The sequence below is a fragment of the Nesoenas mayeri genome, assembly GCF_963082525.1.
Source record: "Nesoenas mayeri genome assembly, chromosome: 4".
NCBI lineage: Eukaryota > Metazoa > Chordata > Aves > Columbiformes > Columbidae > Nesoenas > Nesoenas mayeri.
The window spans coordinates 22,555,387-22,580,211 of record NC_137540.1 but is presented as its reverse complement, the minus strand read 5'-3'; the positions used below and the strand labels follow the sequence as shown (position 1 = coordinate 22,580,211).

At 37.1% G+C, this 24,825-nt stretch overlaps 1 protein-coding gene across 1 annotated transcript in view; it reads right to left on the bottom strand.

Moving 5' to 3' along the window:
* The window catches only part of DCLK2 (doublecortin like kinase 2), a gene marked incomplete at both ends in the record, with an annotated part of 82,792 nt that overhangs the window by 35,568 nt on the left and 22,399 nt on the right, over positions 1-24,825 (bottom strand). The window contains one exon of the mRNA XM_080343826.1: positions 1,767-1,869. Within this exon, the coding sequence (XP_080199952.1) occupies positions 1,767-1,869 (103 nt within the window). The remainder of the gene's footprint in view (positions 1-1,766; positions 1,870-24,825) is intronic.

Here is a 24,825-nt window from a genome sequence, read left to right as displayed (position 1 = left end):
ATTGCTATAATTCAAATTTGTACCTAGGCACAGCTGAAAGAGCGAAGAAGTCAGCTGATGCCAAAGTTCTTCTGATAATTCAGTAAATCCTGCACATTGTAATGACAGCTTCATATAGGGCAAATGCAGATCAAGCTCAGTTTCTCTTCTTTTGCAAGAAATTGATGTTGTGACCAATTTTTAAATAGGTGAAAAATCTCTATCACTTCCAAAAGGCTGAGACACTAGATTACTGCCATTTACCATCAGCTATATATCATTAAATAAAGGACAACCTAAATGGAAAAGGAATCAATAGCCATACATGCACTGACATTTTGGAAACATTTTAATTCCCACAGTTAGCATCCACTGCAAATAGCTTCCAACGGAATCATATAAATTCTCCTCCAAATTTTATCCCTGTTATTCATCACTATGAAGTCAAAGCCATCATTATGATGCCACGTGACCATAAGATAAAAGGAGAAAAAACCCCTCCATCACAGGGTTCTCAGGAAGGAAATGAGCCCAAGTAGTTCGTGCATGGTGTAATGGGAAAAGCAAACTTAAGGCCTTAAAATCTGCAAGGGAAATTCTGATTTTGCCCAAACTGTGATTTGCAGTGTGACTTAATTCAACTATGCTCTTCCATCCCTGCATAAGAATAAAAGTACATCTTAGCTTGTCTAAAATTATGTTAAAAAACTATCCTTTTTGTCACCTCCATACTAGCTGAATCGACAAAATTAGGCAGTTCTGGAAAAGTGGCATGCTGGCAATAACAACAGAATGGGAGCCAGCTGAATCCTCCATCCATCCAAGTCTATGAACCATTGTGGTTAGATATATAGCTCTATCTCTTGATGTAACAGAAAATTTTGTAATGGAATTATGGCATTTATAAAACTTAAAGAAAACGGCAGGTGTGTTTGCTTTCAGTGACTTGAAAGCAAGACAATAAAACAACCCCCTCTTATGCACAACTTGAAGCTCTCCTCAATCTGACTATTTTTGCCAAGGCAAGTTTTCATTCCCACAGATTCATTTTTTCATAAAAGAAAATCAGGGTGGTTCTACAGCTGAACCAATATAGATGGAAAAAAGACAGAGAAAAAAACAACATTCATACGATTTGATATCCCAAGCCAATTCTAAAACTCCCTGGTAGAGAGCTTTTTCCTTGAACTTACATGACACATATTCTCTTTACAGAAAAACAAGCTTCATAAACAAGTTAAATTCATGATCTGTCAATGGCAGAGCATGGGAACAAACTCCCACTTTGTCTCACCTCATTCCCCACCCAACAGCCCCTATAACAGGCTCAACACCTGATCTACAGCAGACAAGAATAGAATGTGTGAATTTTCTAGCAGGACAATTTAATACCTGAAATGAGCATGATTACATACGTGATTTTTCAAAAATCTCATTAAGACACCAATATGGAGACCATTTTACAGTCCACAGATGTCAAAACAGAACATTTTTAACAGATTTTAGATCCACTGGATCCATGACTGAACCTGTTAAAATTCAGCGCTGTTTCGCATGCAACTCTATGGACAGGGTCTGTTTTCCAAGAAAATAGATCAGATTTGTTAGTGTATTTTAACAGACTTATAGAATCCTGATGATGGCTTGGAAAAACATTTTAATCTGTAGGAAAATATATTCCACGGTATATTTTCCTAAATCACACCACTCTTGAGGATTGAATAGGGCAGGGGGAGAGTTCTCAAGGAAGGTAGCTATGTCAGTGGGTTTAGGATGTATAGTCTTACCGCTGTGATCCAACACGAAGTCGTCCTGAGCATACCGGTATTTCTCAGGCCCACATGCAATGAAGACGTCATCATCTCCAAAGAAGTCCTGCAAGCATGTCACCTTGACAGTAAAATATACAAAGCAAAGTAAACAAATGCAGTACTTTCAAATGATAAATCTTCACTTAGTCAGCAACAATTCATAAGTTTGTGTTTTCCTTTTTGCAGTGTTACCATAACGTTCTAATGACAGAAATACTCCAGTTCTCAAATACTCCAGCTACATCAGTAGTGCAGGAAACCTCGGCGTCAAGAATGCAAAATGTTGCTGCCTCTCATCTCCAAAACCACCTTCTCTTACATTTAACACCTGTATTTTTGCCTAGAACTACACATGCATGATTATGACTGACAAAACCAGCTATAAATACTATGCAAATATCAAAGCTTCTTGTATTCTTACATTAATTGCTTATGGGAAAATGGCAAGTTAAAATGATTGCATCTACAAATTTATTTTTTATGCCCTGAGTCATTTAATTTCCATGTTTTAATGCCCCCTTTTATTAAAAAGTAGTTCTTATTCAAGAAAAAAATAAATACAGAGTCCTGTCCATGCCCTTTGCAGCTCTGTCTGTCCTTAATTGTCCCACTAATGATGTTACAACAATTTTCAAGAAGGATAGAGAGATCAGAAAGAAAAATGTTTTAAACAGTCTTTAAAAACAGAAAACCAAAGACCTTGGAAAAACCTCACTCCTCAAAGTCAATAAAAGTCAGCTTGTGAAGGAGGAAGTATCCTCTTTAAAAATAATCAAAACGAAAAATGCCACAACAAGAAAACCTACCAAACTCCTCCTAACTCCTCTGGTACCTGCAAACAATGTTGCAAGCTATTTTAAAATGTGTAAATTGATTAAAATTTTACTGTGTAATTGTTTCCCTATTCTTTTTATCATTGCACACTTAAATGAGATGTGGGAATAAAAGCTATGTAGAAGCTAAGAAACTTACAACCATTTGGTAAAACCATGTAATAAAGGAGGTAAAACAAAAAAGTACTTTTAGGGAAACTGGCTTTTTCCCTTCCCAGATACCTGTCAACACCATTTGCATATTTTACCCACTGTGATAACAGTAAACACTGGCAGATCTGCAGGAAGGGTTTCCACTGCCTGCAGTATTCTGAGAAACAGAATATCAATGACCGGCAGCCCTCTGCAAGGACACCCACTGTGGGCATTGACCTCATGCGCGGTTGTCACGGCAGCTACCCCAGGACCAGCCAGTGCCCATACAGCGAGATCCTCACCGCAGTGCCACATGCAGCATCCAGCAGCTGAGTCACTGTGTTATGAGGCCACGGGACTCCAGCCATCATCAAAATTTTTCATGTTACCATTGCACTGACAATCTGCTCTCATTGACAAGAGAGATTTTCAGCTGTAACTGAAACTGCTGCTTCCAGTTAACTGAAGAGGCAGTGATAACTGGATTGAAAAGGTGGTACAAATTTAAGAGAAGTTTTCCTAACATGGGATTCATTCCTCTCTACTTAATAATTCTCTCTATTAATAAGAGGATGCACTATCATTTCCGCAGATTTCAGGAATCCAGCAACCAACCTAGGCCCTCCACTACAGGAAAAGCTGTAAGAAAGCTTTCAGAACGTTTACCCCAGTCACACTGCTGGACATGGGCAGAGATGAAGAACAAGTTCTCACCCAAAGTCCCCCAAACTGGGTGGAATTTCCACAAGCTCTGCATACCCATCATTGCTCTACTCATGCCTGCAATGCCCTTGCAGTGCTGTTTTGAGCAGGTTAGAGTTAAATGCTGTGGTTTAGCAGAGTCCAAAATGAATCTTTCTGTTCTGATTCAAAGCCTCCCCCTCACTCCTTAACCTACCCAGTCTAATAACTGAGCTGAGAGTAAAAGAGGAGAGAATGACAGGTCTTATGTCAGGCTCTGGGAAATACAGAGGGACATAACTGTGTACAGCAGCATCCTTTTGTTGCTCGCATAGTAGTTCTACAAAGGAAGGGCCAGACCTGGACACAAGAGACGACAGAAATATCCTTAGAAATGCACCTTAAAATCTTTTGTAAATGATCATTTGGTAGGGGAATAAAACACTTTAAGAAAGGTATTAATTTCCATGGGTGCTTTCCCACATGTTCATGCATATAGTTTCCCACAGCAGGAACAACACACAGGAGTAATTGGCAATATGAGTACCAGTGATCAGAGAAGCTGCTGGAGATAGTGCAACAGCAGCTGCAACTCGGAGCTCAGGCTAATGCCAGCCTCTTGGTCTGCTCACACACTGTACCTGACCTGGGGGACTTCTACCTGTCAGTCACAAGCCAAGACATATTTTAGGTTACTGTAAATGATAATAAACTACACTTATAACTGAAAGCCAGATAAATGTAAATATGAGAAAAATATACACAGATTCTTGCCATATTTCAGCAGTGAATACTGGAAGTTTTCCTTCTCCCTACAAATAGTCCAGACTGGTTAGGTATACAATATACAAGTAGAACTTACCAATCACAAATAACAATGTTGTTATGAGAGGGAAGTATTTTTAAAACCGAGTTCATGGAAATCTTCCATTTTCCTAGAAGTACAGTCAAATGGTTATTTTTCTAGGCCTTTATCATAATAAAGTCAAAGAAGCAGCCCCCCAAACAGAGATAACGCAAACAGTCTCCATTTCCTACAGAATTAAGGTATATGCTGCAATTAATGGTAACAGTGTTCCCTTAGTGTGCAAAACACTGTTGAGGGAAAGCTGAAATGAATGGTTTGCATGGGATTTCGAATGCTGCAGGTCCACTGTGGTCTAACTTGCAAATCACACAATTCTATCCCAAAGAACTTCCATACTTAGATTATACAGCATTTTTTTATAGCTTTGAGCAGGATTCAATCGGTTTAGAAATTTAAAAACATAAAACTTTTGAACACCTATTCATTATTTTTTTTCAGTTTCATTAGCAGTAGAACTTCTGTACAGAAATAGAATGTCAGTCATTCCAGTAAGTTAGGGGTCAAAATTTGGTTTGTTAAATTAGTGTATTACAAACGTAGCTTCTCTCTCCACCAAGTGTCTATACTCTGTCTTACCAATTCTCTGGTTTGCTGCACTTGGTGCTGAAAGAACTGTTCAGTCCCTCAAAGTATTTCCCAAACTGCCTTTCAAAGAAAAGCTGCACATAAGTGAACCATAGCAAAACCAGTCAAATATGTGGTCATTCATTCATTCAAGTAACAACTCTCTTGCTAGTCCTGATGCTGTGAGCTTCGATGCATGAAGCTGAAAATGTTAAAAGCTTTAGATACTTTGAAGAAATTAAGCATCAAAATGAGATCTGATTTTCAACAGTGGTTAGAGCTTTTTTAAAAATAACAGTCATTAGGTGATTTTTGAGATTCAGATCTGTCTACTTCCTTAACATCCACAAAAGCTCTATACAAGATATAGAACACATGCTTTCCATTGCTAGCCTTGCAGTAAAGCACAATCAGAACATCTCTCTCCTGTCTGTGGCTTTAATTGACACAGACAATTGGACTTGTGCTCAGTGCTTTAAAAATACTTTTAATGGCTTAGAATTACAAGCAAAAACATTGTGCAAGAAGTCTCAGATACATATAACTGGAAGTAATCATTACTTTTTCTTTTTTTTTTTTAGTAGGGTCACTACAGCATTATCCTGTGTCTGTTTCAAGAGGAACAGCTCACTTACATTCCCATCCTATCCTTCATGGCTTTCTGAGACAACGTGCAAACAACTCAGGGCACTGCTGCTTCCTGACAGGCTCAGAAAGGCCACGCTTACCATTAGACCAAAGATCAGGACAACATAATTCAAGCAGCAGTACCAGGAAAATTAAATTAGAACTGGCTTCGACTGCAAGAAACCCAAACGAGTATGCAAGAGGCTCAATGATTCAGTGATTCAAAACTTGAAGGCATCTTACAAAAGAAGTAGTCTTTTCTCATAAAACCTTTCCCCCTTGCCAGCCCAGCTGAGGAAATTTTGGGACACTGAATGGATGAAGTTTTTTGAAAAACACAAAAGACGTTACTAACAGTGTTACATGTTACTAAATACGCATTATGTTACAGAAGTGGCATGACTACCAGTAGTTTGTAAGACCACTAATGGTAAAAGCACTTTAAAACCACAGAGCTGAAAGCACAAAAATATGGTTTACAAGCAGAAAAAATGAAGCACAAACTCACAGAAATGGGCAAAACTGCAAGTCAAAATGTGAAAATGGGGTGTGGGAAAGGGAGACAAACACATGTATTTGAAAAATCAATCTCCTGATCCCTGCTGTGATCCCCTGCTGTCTCCTAGTGCAGTGTTTTCATGTCATATACGCTCACCATATTTACCTTTTAAAACAGGTTTACATTTCTGATAAATATTTATAACCAAAGTAGTTTGCTCTTTCTAAAGAAATACTTTGTCAGATCAACCTACTATACTAGAATACACAGATTGCATCCATACAGAAATCTCTTTCCTATTACCATGACACAGGCCTAGAAATGTAATTTACACCAACCCCTACTCCCACCTCTGCATCTAACAAGAACATACATTCCCACCAGAAGAAACATGAATAATGAGTGATCTTTTACAGACAGAATTTAACAGATATGTAATAATTGTCCTTTATGATAAAGTTACAATTAGAAAAAATGAATTATATAAACAAACTTTTATTCCAATCTCCATTGGAAAAAAATGCTAAAAATTTTGAAAGACTGACATCATGGAGGCTTTATAAACACCTAAAAATTACTGAAAAATTCAATTCCTCTCAAAGCTTTAGCACTGAAGAGAATTCTGTAACCATATATTGATACCCTCCAGCCAGGAGCTCACTGGGCAAATTGTATTTATTCCAGCTCTACAAATATGCTTCATTCTAAATGTAGAATGAACAGCTGTAAAGACAAATAGTTTGGCTCAATTGGTTCTGGCTGATTCAATTTAAGTAAGCAGCAACAGGACTGTACAGCTGAAGTCTGAAGAGCCGCACCCTGTGTCTGGGGAAAGCTGCTCTGGATGTCAAATTCTCTACAAACTAAAACATCAAAACTGGAAAAGATACACAAGATTATTTGTATTTAATAATTGAAGAAATATTATATCTACTGACTTAAAGAAAACAGGATATGGTGTAAATATTTTTTAAAAGGAAGCACATAACACAGGATGCAAAAGAAAAACTGGCATGTACAGTTGCAGCTGGATGTGTATGTGTTTTCAGCTCAGAGGTTCTGATGGGCATTTGAGGCTGAAATTTTTAAAGAAACACAGTAGGTTTTTTCCACAAATGGCTGAAAAAAAAATGATAATAACTTGGTAAATGTCAGTATGACAAATCTAGATACAACTTCCCTGCTACCACCTTCAGTGCGAGAGATCTCCACGTTTCTCCTGGGAAATGTTACTCCTCTTTGACCAGAACAGATTACAGCTACACCATCCTGACGGTTTTGCCCTGTGCCCCTTGCATCAACCTTTATTTCTAAAGTCAAATATTTGTCTATTTTGCCAGTCAGGTCATATTGGTAATCATAATCTTTATTTCTCCTTTTCAAATAAAGCTAGCCCTGCCACTTCCTCCTCACAGCCATACAGTCTCAGTAAAATCCTTGCAGTGGTGTTGAAGCTTTCTGACCATAGCCATCGTCCTTATAGTTCAACGGTTTATGCATGTCCCAAAGTGCAAAACGCAAAGAAAGCACTCCAGCAGAAACAGATCACTTCTCTGATTTCTACTTCAGTTCCATCACCAACAGGGGCAGAATTAACTTTCAAAAGGAAGCGTTCCCAAAAAGGAATGTGAAAAGGACATTCCTATCCTTTCCTGCTGAGCACTATGATTTCAACACATTTTCTTCTCTTGGAACTTCCCCTCAGTCTCTGCACTACCTCAGAAAAAAATGAACCAAGGGAAAGAGGGTGTATGTGTTCGACCAATATTCACCAATATTCACTACTTACTAAGCCATCAATATCCTTCATGATGGAAACCAAGACTAGCACAAGGAAGGTTCAATACTAGCTTAAGGCAGCTATTTGACTGGTTATACTGAGTCACATTTCCTGACACATCTTCAGTAAACAGCGAGAGAATAGCCAGATGGGTAGCTAGAATACATCCAGCAAGCAGACATGCAGAGAAAGTCATCAATAACTGAGCCCTTGGCATGCCCTTTATAAAAATACTGTAGTTGCCAGTATTCTTTTTTTTAATTAACAGCCTGTTAATTGGGTAGAAATGACCAAACGTCAAAGGCAACTTCGTTACGTGATTTAGAAGCAGGCAAAAAAGAAACTGTTCAAAATTGTTCCAAGATACAGACAAATAGGGAAGCCCACATTGTACACAAGAGCAGCAACAGAAACCACTGCTATATCAGATATGTAGTAAACCTGGAAAATCAGGTCAAGTTATAAGATTCCTGCTGGTATAGAAGAAGCACTTGACATCACAGTATCACAGTATCACAGTATGTTTGGGATTGGAAGGGACCTCAAAAGATCATCTAGTCCAATCCCCCTGCTGGAGCAGGAACGCCTAGGTGAGGTCACACAGGAACATGTCCAGGTGAGTCTTGAATGTCTCCAGAGAAGGAGACTCCACAACCCCCCTGGGCAGCCTGACATCTCAGAGGTTTAACTAGGACTGCCAAAACTTCTGTTCCTCACCAGCGTATGTTTTCTGTGACAGCTCTACTATAGAATCTCTCTGGGAATTCCCAAACCAAACAAAATTACACAACACAAAAAGATGGGTAATCAAGCTAGTAACCTCTGATGCAATACTTGAAGGAGCTCACATGCTACTAAGACTGGGCATGTCTGCTCAAAACAGCTACAGTGGAACCTGTGGAGTCCGAAAGCTTGAGGACATATAACCATGAGCTTGATAGACTCTAAGTCATCTTTCCAAGTGGTTGTAGCTATAAGGGCTATGCAATTCCTGATAGTAACTTCCCCAGTAGGCAACTTCCATGAAGTCATTAGCAGACCAGGACAAAAAAAAATCTCCTTTGCGCTCTAAAAATACAGAGTATTTAAAAAAGATGGACCCAATTTCAAATGGCAACTAATTTGAAATTGGTTCCATCTTTTTGAAACACACAGTAATTGGAATTAGGGCAAATACCTCTTAATTTCTGAGGCTCAAATGCACAATTATTTTGTCTGTGACTAAAACATGAGATACAGTAACAGAGATCAGATTATACAGAAAGAATGCAAAACTATTGACTGTGTTACAAAATTTATAAATAAATTACCTGATCTTCTGTTATATGACTGTGCATCTTGACCAGAAAATTTACTTCAGATTTTGAAGACACTGATTTTCCTTTATAGTAATCTCCTATATTTCTTGACAAAATAAAGAAAATTTTTAAAGTGGGGTTTGTCTGTTTGTTTGCAATTTACTCAGGGGCTCTAAGACCTTCCTAAATCTCAGTTAATCTGCTTGTGAAAACATGCTGATGGTCCTTTTTCTGTATAGCTAATTCGAGTAGCGTCACCTGTTTTTTGGTCTCACTCTACAAAGTCCCTTTTTAACCCAGGTAGCTGGTTAGCTTTAGGCTTGAGAACAGTTCCACTGCAGTCAATAGAATTATACACACACCTGAAGCTATACACAACTGCAGCTTGTGAAAAGTCTGAGGGCCTCCTCAGCTCTTCTGGACACTGCAATAAAACTAGATAATAAATCTGATTTCTAGGTCAGAACTTCCACAAGACATTGTCTGATTCACCATCTGAGGTTTGACATCTAGCACTCTTCTGTCTTTTCCTTCAAGTTTATTAAATTCATTAAACAGTGAGAGAAAAATGAGTTTTCTGTTTTTAAAAAATTGTAAATGTTGAGTTTGCCTGCCTTGGATAAAAGCAGCTTGTTAACTTATTTAGGAAAACAGAAAAAAAAAACCAAAAAAACCCCAAAACAAACAAACAAACAAAAAAAAACCCCAAAGACTATAATGAGAATAATTCTTCCAGGCCAGCTTCCTACATGGCTATTTAATCAATGGCTGTGTCACATTATTACAGTCATCATTACAAAATGAACCTACTTTTACTAATACTCAGTGATGAGGGATAGCACTGTGAAAGGAGGAGACAAACCTTTCTGTCCCACAGGGAATCCAAGGAGTAAGAAAGAAAACAGAAATGTTAAATCTTTGCCTGCTGCCTTGTAAACAGAAAAAGTCTGGCAGTAAGCCCAGGAAATGCCTAATCTAGTGTGACAATGCAGAGAGACTGCAAAAACAGCCTGGTCAGGTCACCACAGCTCATGCTGCCGTACAGCTACTGGGAATAGATGACAGAATAGAGCACATACCGCATTTTAGTTTTATGCCAATTTTAAGCAGATTTTTGCATATATTTTTTAACATCTCCAAGTTTAATTGAGAAAAGGAACACATGTGTAAATGGAAGAACCCATTTGGGTGTGATTCAAGTAAATCATCCTTGCTGCAAGGGAAATGACAGTAAGAAAAATGGGCTGTAGAAATATGCACAAGTTAAAGTGAGTTCCCACATATATCCATTTCTTAAAGCCTTCCAGTACGGCAGGACTTTCTGGCAAGGTCCATTCACCAGTTTTCCGAGGGGCAAAACTGATCATATTTCAACTGTTGCACTGATTATGTGCAGCTATTTAGATATCAGATAAATTACAGCTGAAAATGACTAAAATTATGCGAATTTTGAATCACACTGTATAGCTCATCTGTCTCTGTAACACAAAACACCCCAGAACAACCCTTCCTGCAGTATTATCCACTACTTCAACAAGAGTAAATAATTTCAGTATATTAAACAGTGAAATGTAGTGTCATACTTCTCGATTTTTCACAAGTTACACCAAGAAACAACAGCCTTAATAAACATGGAATAAGTGGAAATTGTAAACAAATGCATCTTATAACATGACCATAATCCAGTATGTCTGAAGAGAAAAACAAACAAACAAACCCCAGCCACACAAAAAACTCCACAGTATTTTCTGCTCTAAAACAAGGATTATATCTTTGCCCATAGCTTCACTAATCACAGCAGCTCAAAAGTCAGCATAACAGATTCTTTCCTTAGGTGGCATAACTGGGAAGTCTAATACAGAACCAAAAATAGCACCTGACTTCACACAACTAACCTTCCATCTTACACTGAGTAGCTAGTCTAAAAATAAAATCTACTTGTATTATGAACACCAAAGGAAAAACTGTACATATAAGGACAACTAGATGGCTCATCCAATTCAATAAATATTATGGATTTAATGACACCATGTTCCATAACACAACTGTGGTTACTATACAATTTATACAATTTTTTCCATAAAATTACCCTTTTTGCACTATTATAGAAATTAGTGCCCTTAGCTAATCACCTTACTTGAAAAACATGGCATTCACATACTATGGGGAACTTAAAAAAAAATTTAAAAAATCATGTGGCCAAATACTCAATGTACTTTAATTTCTCTCATGCTTTAGATGAGATGAATTCCTGTGGCATGAAGCTATAATCTACTGCAATCCAAGATTTCCACTGTTCACGGGCAGACACTGTTTCCTGAGAGGTTACAGAAGCCGCAGTTCTTTAAATGAGAACTCTTTTTCCATAGACAAATAAGAAATTCAAATGCAGTGTTTGCAACCAGTGCAAAAAGAATTAAAGAAAAGGTAGAAATCTGGAAAGGTCCTTTGATGAATACAAATACATTTTTAAGAATCTTCAAGCTTTAAATGGAAGTTCTACAGTTTTACACTGGCCCAGGTTGCCAAGAGAGGTGGTGGATGCCCCATCCCTGGAGACATCCCAGGCCAGGCTGGATGGGGCTCTGAGCAACCTGATCTAAACATGTCCCTGCTCATTGCAGGGGGGTTGGACTAGATGACCTTTGAAGGTCCCTTCAAACCCAAAATATTCTCTGATTCTGTGGTTTTCCTATGGCTTTAATTGTTCATGTAGGTTTCTGTTAATGCATGAGTCGCTGCAACTAACTTTCTATTGTCTTCTAAGTTCCTGTATCAAGGTTTCAGTCTTGAACTCATTCAGAGCTGTTTCTCACAGCACTGCAATAGGAGGGCAAAAAGTGTAGGTATCCTAGAAATCCAGGTCTCTCAGTTCTGTCTCCTTCATATATACCACTTCACATAACAAGAAATCTTGCTAAAATCCATTGAGCTTCTTACAGACCAAAAGGATGCTCTTTAGATGTATTTTAAGTTTTGGTCAAATGTATCCATATTTTAACATTTTTTAACTCTAATTTATAATACCTAATTTAATCAACATTCTGTCAATTTCAGTACAACAACTGCACTTCCAACAAAGCTTGCAGTTCTATTTTTATAGCATTAGGTTACAGGTTTTGCAATGCTAATTGCTTGCCATATATTCAAACAGCATGCAGACCTTTCAAAGGCATTTGATTCTTGAAGTATCCTCCTCACTTAATTGCAAAATGGAAATAGAGAAACAAAATCAAGCTTTCAGATGCTCTCTAGCCACCATTTCAAACAATGACATTTCATAGACGAAATAAAAGAAATTAAATGTACAAATACTATCATATATACTGTGAAGGTATTTGGGTCTCGGCAGATTAGCTTCCATACTTACTCTGCTTTGCCTGTCGTGAGCTATTGAGGTCTGTTGAACTTGTGTGCAACATCTGCAACAGTTATGCTGGGCTAGGAACATCAAGTAAAAACACTGAGGATATAACTGATCAAAGATTAGATGCTCAGAAATGCAAGAAAAATTTCCGTAATACAGGAAACAGAAACCGGACTTTGTAACTAGTTTTCAGAGATCCAATTCAATTCCATTAGCTCCCAACTTTCACCAACATTATTTCTAGGCCTATTGCTGCTGCTTCTGTATTGTTTTACTAATCAGATAAACAGATATAAAACACATTTGAAGATGTAGAAACATCTTTGATTTCATGTTCAGAAAACAAATGGATTATGAAGACAGCAGAAAAGTAACACTTTTAGGCACTGATAAAGAACAGATATATCAATACCGATATACTAGAAGAAATCCTCCCAGAAAAAAAAATAAAAATAAGGCATCTGCATTGGTTTCCCCTTAAAACCGAAAATCAGCAAAATGTTTATGTCTGAAAATGTCAGTTCTTCATTTGAATAAAATTCCACAAGTTTCTGAAAAAAAAGTAAAATGGACGACACGTCGCCGTCCCCTTTCCTCCCCCACGCAGAAGCATAGAATAAAACCATAAAACCAACCCCATCTCCCAAAGCTGTCAAGACCACATAACAGTAGAGAAAATAAGTGCTAAACCCCATCTCAGTCAATTGACTTTTGTGGCATCTGCTACAGGGCTTGGGCGAAGTGTTAGATATCCTACTTTAAAATCACACTGTATTACATTTTTTTGTCATACTGCTCTTAGCAGCTTGGAACTTGACTTTCAAGAGTTAGGCAGAGGATTTAGGTGACTCAGTACTTTTTTGGAATTAAAGGCTGACTCAGTCTGTTGGGGTTTTTTTTAGGTAAATTGGGAGGTGAAAAAGATGTATACAGGGTCATAATTCAGCAATATACTACTAAATATTAAAAAACCCTAAAGCATTCTGGATGAGTTTCTGCTGAGCCAGTACATCAGAGATGCTGCTGAACATTGAAAGTATCTGGTAACATTATCTTGTTTTGTGGGCCTCTGTATCAATTATATTAATCTGATAGATGCTTTTGAAATGCATGAGAAAGATCACCTTGTTTTGAAATTAATTGGCTCAGAACTCATTAATGGTATCTGGAAATAAATCTTCAGAGAACAGGAACAATACATCACAGATTATTACTAAAGATCCATTTCAAAACCACTGATTTTTTAAAATAAAATTTAAAAATACATATCAGGCCTCCTTCTGTAAGATCCTTAACTCTGAAGTGTAAAACAGAGCAAACACTATCTTCAGATTATAACATCAACCACAGTGAAACTCAAAGCTGAAGGCTAGTCACATATTATTAGCTCTCCTACCCTCAGAAAACAATACTGGCACTTGAAAAGAATTTTTCACTTTTCTTCCACTTATATTTGGCAATACTTGAAGCATTACTTTCTTCCAAAATCCTAATACTCATTGAAGAGCAAACAGAAAACATATTTATTCCTGTAATACAAACTCTTCTGATTTTAGGATTACATAAATGTGACTTTATTATTACATAAAATTAATTTACATAATGGAAAGCTAAATGTAAAATTTAGATTTGTATAATCTTGACATTTTGTCTGACCAAATCTTTTCAGCAGTTTGGCTTAGTCTATTTTTCCCAAATCTTACTTGAGATAACTGCTGCCAGTCAGTTCAGCAGTAGAATCCCTTCACATTCTTAGTCACATGGTGTACAAAAGGTAGCCAGTCTGGACATCACTAATCACCTATTTCTGGTTTAATAAACAAACATGCAAACAATAAGCAAAACCCATTCTGCTTCAAGCTAAAACTAAGACCAGGCTATGGAACTGGAAGAGTTATATATGGATATGCCATTTTTTTTTCATTAATCATGTATCAGCAAGAGCAATTACAAGAAGGTTTTGTGCCTGCTGGTGCTACTGTGTAACATTAATACCATTCTGTGAGGTTTTTTCCATGTAATTAGTTTTCTTCAGCATTTGTATATATCTATCATACCTGTTTTCAACTTTGATGAAAGAGTATTTTTTAAAAACATTACCTAAACTGCAAACATAAAGCACAATGTAAACTATCTTACATTTTACAACAAAACTGGGAACAGATGAGGGTTCCCAGCTGCAATATGTACACAGCTAGTGACATGGAGATCATCTCCAAGGATACAGAGGATGCTTCCTGTGTTCCTGACCCTAAGCTAGTCTGGGGCAGCTAAAAATAGCAAACACAGCCCCAACAGGTGAACTACCAGGTTATTCTGCACGGAACTGGAAGCTACTGAAGCTGCAACATCTCTCTGACATCCCTCCTGAGGTTCCAACCACAGCTCCCAACAAGTGGAATTAATCAAGGTCCAGCTCAGTCTGGCTGAATCTAAGCTGTGGCACTGATGCATTTATGTTTCATATTCCAGTTTAAAGAGAATGGTATCCAGATGTTCCGTCCAGCTCAAAATGTATCTGTTGTTGCAGTTGATGGAAATACTTATGCAAATAAGATTCAGGAATCCTTAGTTTACACTTTTTTTTTTCATTACTATTACCAGCATTAATTTGCAAAACAGAAAAAAATTTCCAGATCCTCTCTCTCCTCCTTTTCCAAAAATACAAAGCAATGTCCTCACCAAGACTAAGTAGACATAAGATCACAACATACGGAGCTGAAAGGTATATTTACAATATATTTTTAATTTATTCTGTAATTTATTCTGATAAAAATAATACTGAGGTTGCAGATGATAGTACCTGCATCTGCATGCAAGTTTCTAAACTTGACTCTGCTAATATGGACTCCATCTCATGTAGACAAATCCAGGGTAGCTTTAATCTAACCATATTCAATATCAACAGCAGCAATGCTCCAGCACAAAACTTCGCAAAAGGCAGTCTGGCATCCTGGGTACCAACACCAGCAGCTGAGGCCTGGGCAGCTGCCAGTTCACTGCTGCTTGTATCAGAGCCAACTTCAAGCCACACTGCAATTGCACTGTCAGGTGATCCTTCTGGAACTGAAATGTATTACAAACTCATCCTTGCTTCATGCAGAAGGTAGGTTTGCAGTACTGACAGCTCCATGGCCTGCATGTGGGTATGCAACTGCACAGAAATGCACATTGTACACTAGAGTCTGCTTGCAATACAACTGAATAAAAGGAGTATGCTAAATCTCTTAATATCACAAACATACCTTGCAACAAGCAGCAGCATCAGGGAGTGCTATTTAGTAGCACATCAGGAGCAGACACTGAATCTGCTCAGACAAGGAATTAGATAAGCTTTAAAGCAAATACTGCAGCAGGTTGTCATTGTCACACACTTTTAATTACAACATGGCACTGGCCCCATTCATCCAGTTTTCTGCAGTCAGGTCAAGATTTTATTTGTTCTATCTCTAAGAAGTATGCAGTGTCTGGAGGAGCATCCTAATTTAAGAAGGACATAATGCAATTCATCTTTCTGCTTTCTAGCAACTTACATTATGTATATGGCTGAATATACAGTTAGTTGTCTAATCCTGAACCCCTCATTTGACTGATATTTTGTACGTACCTTGTGTCAGAAACACCTACATTTTTGTCATTCTTTGTCTCCTTAGACCACAAGAATTTTATACTCTCCAGGAGCAGAAAATATTTCCTCAAGCATGATTTCTGAAATTGTCTTCAAATGCTGAAATAACATCACAATCTTGAGATCATATAGATCATAAAAGTGTAAAGCAGGCACTTAAAGAAAAAGGTGTCAGGATATCATCACTGAATCTCACATATGAATTATACAAAGAGATTCACTTTATACCTCACGCTCTTGCAGTTCCTCCCATTGAGAGAATTTCTGCCCATACTGGAGTCCTGGTTAGAATTTCAACCACTCCTACACTTGATTACAGCAGTATTATCCTTAATCTATTTAGTCATTATTGCTAAAGCAGGAGCGTTGTTCTGGCAACTGCTCCTTCATTACGAGGTCATTGGTGTCCTTATTTCTGCTCTCAAGGTCTAAGGCTTTTGCAGATATTCCCCAGTGCTTATAGAGCTTCCTAAGCAGCTTCTGGGAACATATGTTGTTTATACTAGCTCTGGGTAGAGTTTCACTATGTGTGCCAAGTAGACCTCCATGGGGCCCTGTCAGTGATCAACTGATTTAGTGTTCAAAATTAGAACCCAAGACCAGCTACTTTTAGCAGACTCACTGCAAGAGTCTTAATTCTTCTCTGCATTCAGCATATCCAGTCATAGTTGTGGGTTTTGGTTTTTTTTCACTCACCCTGACGTTTTCTCTACTGATATATTAAAAAGGACTGGCAGTAAAGTGCGATTTGTAAAGTGCATTAAAATGAGTTGGCAGATACCTGTCTGACTTGCAAAGCCTTCCCCAAACAAGAAGTTCCTTAAAGAAAATGCCTAGAGATATGATTTTTATTGATATGAACCATCTGTTCAATATTAACAATACTCTTTTTAAATTCAGTTTCAAGTGGAAAGTCTCAGGGACAATAAGCAACATGGCTTATTTATTCCCATATAAAGAGATAATGCTAAAACGTTTTCTAGAAAGCACACCCTGGAGTAGTGGATTTTTTTTTCCCATTTTTCTGAGCCTCCCTAGAAATATTTCTAGTGGAGATACAGATCCCTGAGGAGGGAGTTTAGAATTATCAGCTATTACTTTACTATTCTTAATTACCTTTTACAAACCACCTGTTTTCTATGAACATCATGTCAAATCTGCTGCTTAGAATACTGTATGGAAAAGTGAACTCCAGGAATCCATGGTTCACACTGCATCTTCTAAGTATTCCACTGATGTTTCCCTGACAGGCTTTTCTTCTGTTTAAATGGGATTGTAGCAAATATTTTTTGTTCTAGAACTCTTTGCTTACTGGTCTAAAAAAAAATCCTTTGAAATTGTTATACAAATATTTACATTCAATACATGGCAGTTACATAATGGTGCCTTTAAAGGAGTGAGAACTATTAATAAACTCAGAGGAACTCAGTGATTCTGAAATCTGTTTACACACAAGGATTGAATGCAGCTTTCTGCAGAGCTGTATAAAGTCTACAGCTAATTTTTAGTGTTCCTTTATTGCATTTAAAACTCAAATCAAACAAAACGTAACAGCTCAGAGCCTGCAACTGAGCATTGGTCAGTCTCTCTGGACTTCCGCTGATTTTTCTCAACTCAGTATCACTATGGATATTCCTGAAAGTCTGCCTGGAGAATACTCCAAAACTAATGCGTCAAACTCATTTTCACCAAGGGCCTCGCGGTTGCCTTCAAAGGGCTGAATGTAATTTTAGGACCCCTGATCTAAAAGATACAGTACAAAGTGCCTGCAGTACAAAAACTAAGTTCAGTGAAAGTTCTTAGTCCTCCCGGGAAGACTCTTTTCTCTGATATGGTTGACTTGCAATACTTAGAATAACTCTCAGCTTAAAAAAACCCAAACAAAAAAAACCCACACCACACTTAAAATATTCACAGCAGAAGTGCAATCTCCCCTTACACACAGTTTCTCTTAATATGCTTCATGTTTAATTAAGTGCTGTCACCCCAAAGTTTACACACTGAATCCAGAAATGTTCAAATATTGCCCTGTGTATCAGCAAGTTACTACTGTGAGAAGTATATGCAGGGAAATAAGGAGTGAGAGACTTTGCAAGAACATAAAAGTGGCAAAATTTAAGAATAAATGAGTTCTGAACATAACACTAAAACAGGCACGTTTATCTCCCTCCAAGCTTATATTTGACATGGGAAGAGCAAATGTTTAAAATGCTTTTATAAAGAGACAAGGTGTTTTATGGCTTTTTATCAATACAGAAGTTAGAAAAGTAAATCATCATAATTTTAATGTCTCATAGGCTATGTGGAAATCTATCTACCCTCAGTCTCTAACAGTGCCAGCCTCTTAGTCATGCATTGTATTTCTCCCAGTCATTTGTCAACTCAGAGCTTTCACAGTAAATATTGACTCTTTCTGTCAAGATTTGTAATTTTGTGCTTTTGATACAAAGGTTTTTACTTCAGTCTGCTTCAGTCAAGTAGACTGAAGTAAAAGCCATGCTTATTGTGTGTACAAACTCCTCCTATCCAAGACAAATGAATCCTGAAAGCCTCTACATGGATTTGCTGTCTGCCAGTATGAAGTGACAGATGCTGCATCAGCTTTTTCTAAAACTGTCAGGTGACATCCTTTTAAAGAAACACAGCAAAAGTCCATTTCATTTACTTCATGCTGGCCCCTCTGATCTCCACAATTCCTGGGAATCACAATTACTCATTCTTTACTAACATTAAGCTTGTGACAAATTCAGTCAAAAAAAAGTAAAAATTTAACTCACTATATTGAGTTCAATTAAAAAAAAATAGCATTCATTTGACAGAATTTCCTTCCTGCGCAGTGAGATTATATTTGTCTAATTTGACTGTTTTGATACTTCAGTATTTCATAAATTAAAAACCAATAAGTATTTTTCATCAAGTTGCAAGATTACCTATTCTTTAAATAAAGTTATTCTTTAAATACTCTATTACAGCCACAGCCAAAAATTCATAGTAGTTTTCTGACTGGTTTGCCATTAAAGGATTTTATAATTACTCAATATTTTGTTATAACAACAGCCAAAACCAAAACAAAAACAAACCACAAAAAACCCACAAGGAAAACAACAAACAAAAACCCTCAAACACCCAAATAAAACCAACGAATACCCCTCTGTCTCTCCCAAAACTCCTATTGATATCACAAGGTTACAATGCCCATTTTTTACTAAAATCCATTCCACACTGGAGGGAAGATTGCAAGAGAGGGAGGAGAAAAAGCAATTGAAAATTCACCGTTAGGTCATTTTACTTTTATGAAAAGTCCATGCTGTCACTCTGAATAAGGTTACTATGCTACTATAATATAGAGCTTCAGCATTTATGGGTACATTGTTGCCATTTTAGAATAATTGAAATGTTACATCTGTTGTGCAGTAGAAACTGCCTATTATCACCAGGAACCAAAAAACATTCCTTAAATAAAGCACTTACACCAAATATATGAAGTATTAAAAGCTGTGGACACTCTCAATCCTTCCAAGTTAGAAAGATGGCAAAAAGAGTAAGCGTGTGCACAGGTAACTTTACCCTCAACTTTGTACAACACCTTGATGTATGGGTTTACATATAATACCTTCCTTAGCACACGCTATCATTACTGATGTTAAAAAAACCCCCTCACCATACTGAAATCATACGAGGGATTCCCAAGGCTGTTTTAATACAAAATAATAGTAGAAGAAAAACAAATCTAAATCAAATCCCATCAGAGAGGTGATGAAGAAGGGTCATAGTGAATTAGAGAAAGGCAGATATGAAGTTTCTGCTAAAGAAGTGATGGAATTTGCTACTAGCAATTTTATAATCCTGGTTTTACAAATGAATAGCTTGTCAAGTGCTATGTATTTCAAGCATATCTATGCATTAGTGAAAACATGCAGGTATTTTGGAAAATTAGTTTCTCAGAACTCAGAATTTGACCTGAGACTTTTATTATTAAAATAGCTGGAAATGTGTTCATGAGTTTGGAGATTTTAAATATAACCTAATATATAATATTCTAAGAACTGTCAGTCAGATTTAACCATCAAAGAATCTAGTCTAGTAGAATAATAAAAGTGAACAATCTGTTCAAACTGTACTTTCTTTAAAAAAAAAATAGATGTGCGGTTGTTTTGAGGATAGAAATTTGGAAAACAATTTTATTTATGTGTTTTGTAAAATAAACAATCTCAAGCATATATATGGTAAGGAATGCTACTGATAAAAGTCAATTTTCTTACTGAAACCTTGTAATACACTATAATATTCTATTTCACATAAACCTGCATTTTCTATCGTAGCAAATGACAATTAAAAGAGAAATTTTATAGAGTAAGACAAAATTGTAACATATTCCCTGCCAAATGAGGACATTTTACAGATAAGGTCCTCTCATAATTGAGGTGTCATATGCACAATATCGAGTCCTTACCTAAAAATAAATTTTTTTGAGTATGCTATTCAGACTAGAAATGACTCACAGAATGAGGGAGGATGAATCATCTACAACAATTTGAGATTAATTAGATGTGGATATATAAAACAATGGAAAAAATAAGGTCATAAAGAGCCTCTAACTTCAGTCTTATCCCTAACAAAGTCAGTTTACACAAGAGGTATTAATATTTATTTCTCATGTCACATCAGACCAGGCTTTAGTTCCATTCCAAGTCAATTTTGAACTTCACATAACCCTTTTTTCACTCACACAAAAGAGGAAGTGCTATAATTCTCATTTAGTGTACCGGTGTACTCACAAGGATTCCTAGTTAGGTCTGCATGTGAAAACATTGGACCCTAGCTTTCCCTTCTGTACTTCCCCAATATTTACAGCAACAAAGAATTTTTGTTCAGAGCACTGAGAATTTCAGCAATGTGTCCTGTTGCCAAGATGTGTATCAATCCCCACTGGCTTTGTACAGAAAGAAGAAACACAGAGGTTGCGATTCTGGAAAACTTTTGGGAAAAGGAAAAGATTCCATTTAAAAGACAGATCCACTTCTAACTATCAGGCAAACAAGCTGGAAGACAGGCATATTTTTCCTTTAATGCACATATGGTTTCAACCACACTAAAAGATTTGGCAGTCATTTCAGATATACACTGCGAGCTTCAGAGCAGTGAAACACTGGGGAGTCATATTTAGCACAAATATGCAAAGCCCTGTTCTCACAGTTCTTCCCGTGTCAAGAAAATACACCTCAATGTGTATCGAGCATTTGTGCCCAAACACTTGAGAACAGACAGAGCAGGTATGCATCTCATTTTCCTTAGCTTACCAGTTGACTTTTTTATTTTATTCTAACTCGAAGAGTAAATAAAAAATTATTTGTATATGACAACAACATTCTGCATAGGATAGTACCATGGACTATTCTGTTTCCTCTCTTAAGGGAGTCTTTTGATAAACAAATTATGCCCGCCACTCCCAACTGTCAAGTGAAGACCCTGGTCACATAGGGCTAATGCAATGAATGCTGCTTTTATTACTTAGTTAAGAATTCTTATTTAAGCAAGAAGGATAAATTGAAGTTTTCCATTTCATATAAGCATTTAGGTACTACTGATCTTGCATACACCTCCCAACAGATGAAGAAAGAAGGTCTAGGATGTGACACAAGGTCCTTCCCCACAGTGCAAGCAAGAAGTAGAAATGTTGGAGGCCTGGCTATTAATAGGTTTGGAGTTCTTCTTCATTTTGGAAGTGTGCTGGGTTCTGAGCTGATAAAAATCCCTGCAGAGTTTTTTGCCACTAATATGCGAGCAGTTGAGTACTTCTGCATACCTTGATTTAGCAATACTTACAGAAGGAATGCATTAGACTAAGGAGGATTAAGGAGAACTAGAGCAAACAAAGAAGTGTGTATCTAGCTGGCGCTGTGCTCTGGCTCTTCTGTCTCCAGAGAGAGTGGCTCAGTAGAAGTCCAAATAGCTGTGAAACCATCCTTTATTTCTGTTAACAAGTATGGGAGCAAAGAATGAAAAACACATCACCCTAACAGTTCAGCTATAAAACACAATTTCAAAACATTTTTTCTCTTCACACAGAGATACAACTGTACATTGACTTAATGAAGTAGACCACTGTCCTACCTGTTCTCACTGGAAAACTGTGGTCATTAAATTAGGTCATCAGAGACTGAAGGGTGTAAGTGTTGTAATCTGGCCTTAAAGTCTCTATTTAGCTAATCATATTTTAATAGCTTTAAAACTAGACATATTTTTCTTTTTCTTTAACAGCAATCAAGCTGAATTTTCCAAAAGATCCTCCCACTATACTTGATAACTTATACTAGTGTTTATCGCTAAAAAATCCTCATAAATCTTGTTTCTTACTAAGGACTGGGACAGAGTCTCCTTGAAAGTCTGAGATAAGAATAAGAAAGGGTCCCAACTCCTAATAGTTTTTAGAGTACATAATGTCTCAGTGCTTCTGATAATTTTCGCTTCATGTCTTTTGATTTGTATTGGAACAAAAAAATTATTACTGTTTTTGTTTGCTTCGATTGCTATGTGTGTAGTGTCAATCATAGTTACACGGGTCTTAAATGAAGATGAAAAGCTTCCATAAGAAAAAATAATGTTCATCCATCCAATCTACACTTCTCTTCATGCAGTTTTTGACAAGAAAATTACTACACAATATTATGAGTGAACACTCCTAATATTAGCTTTTATTTTATATTATATTAGCATTTATTTTATGTCTCACATATATTAAGATACATGTATAATGGAGTTACTGTGATGGTAAATAAAGTTTCAAAATAGAAATTTAAGAAATAGAAACTTTCAACTCACACTGATTATTGCCAAAATATGTGAGCAAGCCATGACAGTTACTTTGTAAATTCTGGCCAAGCATCTGCAATTCATAAGTAGTAGTATCAAATAACATCATTCACCCACTTACAATATTGTTCCAATTTTTTTTACATTTAATGACATATACGGGGTGGGGAAAGAAGTTGTTTAGATATAAGCATCATAAATGCATTTTTAAAAACTGAAATATTTGAAAAGTAAAATATATGAAAAACTGTGTAAAAGATAGAGTGTGCTGAGAGAAATCAAAATGTATTCATGTGTCAAAACCAAGGAAGACTGTATAATTACTAGTTCAAATGGTATTTGAAGCCCTTTCAGATCCTAAAAGCTTTTCAAAAAAAACACCTTTGCATCTTGGACTGTACCTTTTCTCATGGGCTTCTCAATAATACGCGACAGAAGATAATGATGAGGTTCTCACATATATAATTAGGTATGCCAGTCCAAAATCAAGAAGAAATCCATTGCAATAAGGGGAGATTAGTGCTTGAACTAAGAGTGTGTTTTTAAGCAGGCATCAGGCTTCAAGGACTACAGGTGATAACAAATCTATTGTCTATACCAACAGCAGTCCGATACTAAAACTGCAGGAAATTTTATTGTTTGTGTATGGAAAAAGGAAAAAAAGGACAAAACACAGAGCTTTGTGAATCAGATTTCATTATTTGTTCATCTTCTTACTTTTGGACTTCACAAGCTTAATATACTTATTTTGCTGTATTTATTCTTTAAGTAAAAATACATAAAGTATTACATATTATGAAATTTACAACTGTACATTAACATAATTTTTACAAATATGCTCCAATGCATAAGTTTTTACTGCTGTCTCTTTTCCTCAGCTCCAGGGAAGTTCAGATCAGCCACAATGAGAACTGGCCAGAATACGTAAGTCTACCAGGAACCTTCACTGTGCCCTGGTTTCCTCTTATGCTCATATAAAGCCAATTGTGGCATACAGATTTTGTTTGCAAAGACATTTGAGTCAGATGTCAGGAATGTCCGTGTGTCCTCTTTGCTCAGAAAGCCAGAACCACTGTCCAATTTCTAGAATTATTTTGGAATAGCCCATCTAAAATTACTTGGCAGTGTAGAGGCTAAGGATATAAAGAACATTTTTCATGTCTCCTACGTTTTCTCTGTAATACACAAAGACCAGAGTCCTGAAGTTACATAGATTAGCAATCTTCAGTTCATTACAGGCCCTGAGGATGGATTTGTGACAAGCAATGTGTAGGAGAAGGACAGGGTGGACATTTTTCTGAACTATGTTGGGCGTAAAGCATTTGAGATTGCCAGTGTCAATATAGGCAACTGGATATTCTCAGCCGTGCTGTCCCTTCCAGTTCTATATCTCAACAGGCTGTTTACTTCTGCTATTCCAAATGTGATTATATGAAGGATTCTAGTTAATAGTGGCTTTCTATGATGGAGTGACTGTATCAGTGGACAATGGAAGAGCTACAGATGTAAACTATCTGGACTTTCGTAAGGCCCTTGACACGGTCCCCAAAACATCCTTCTCTCTAAATTGCAGAGATGTGGATTTGAGATTTGATGGATGCACTACTCAGTGGATGACTAATTGGGTGGATGGTTGCATCCAGAGGGTAGTGGTCAATGGCTCAATATCTGGATGGGCACTGGTGATGAGTGGTGTCCCTCAGGGGTCTGTACTGTATCTTCATCAACAACACAGACAGTGGGATCGAGTGTATCCTCAGCATATTTGCAGATGACACCAAGATGAGTGGTACAGTTGACATGCCTGAGGGATGGGATGCCATCCAAAGGGACCTGGACAAACTCAAGAAGTGGGCTCATGTGAACCTTATGAGGTTCAAGAAGGCCAAGTGCAAGGTCCTGCTCTTGGGTTGGGGCAACCCCCATTATCAATACAGGCTGG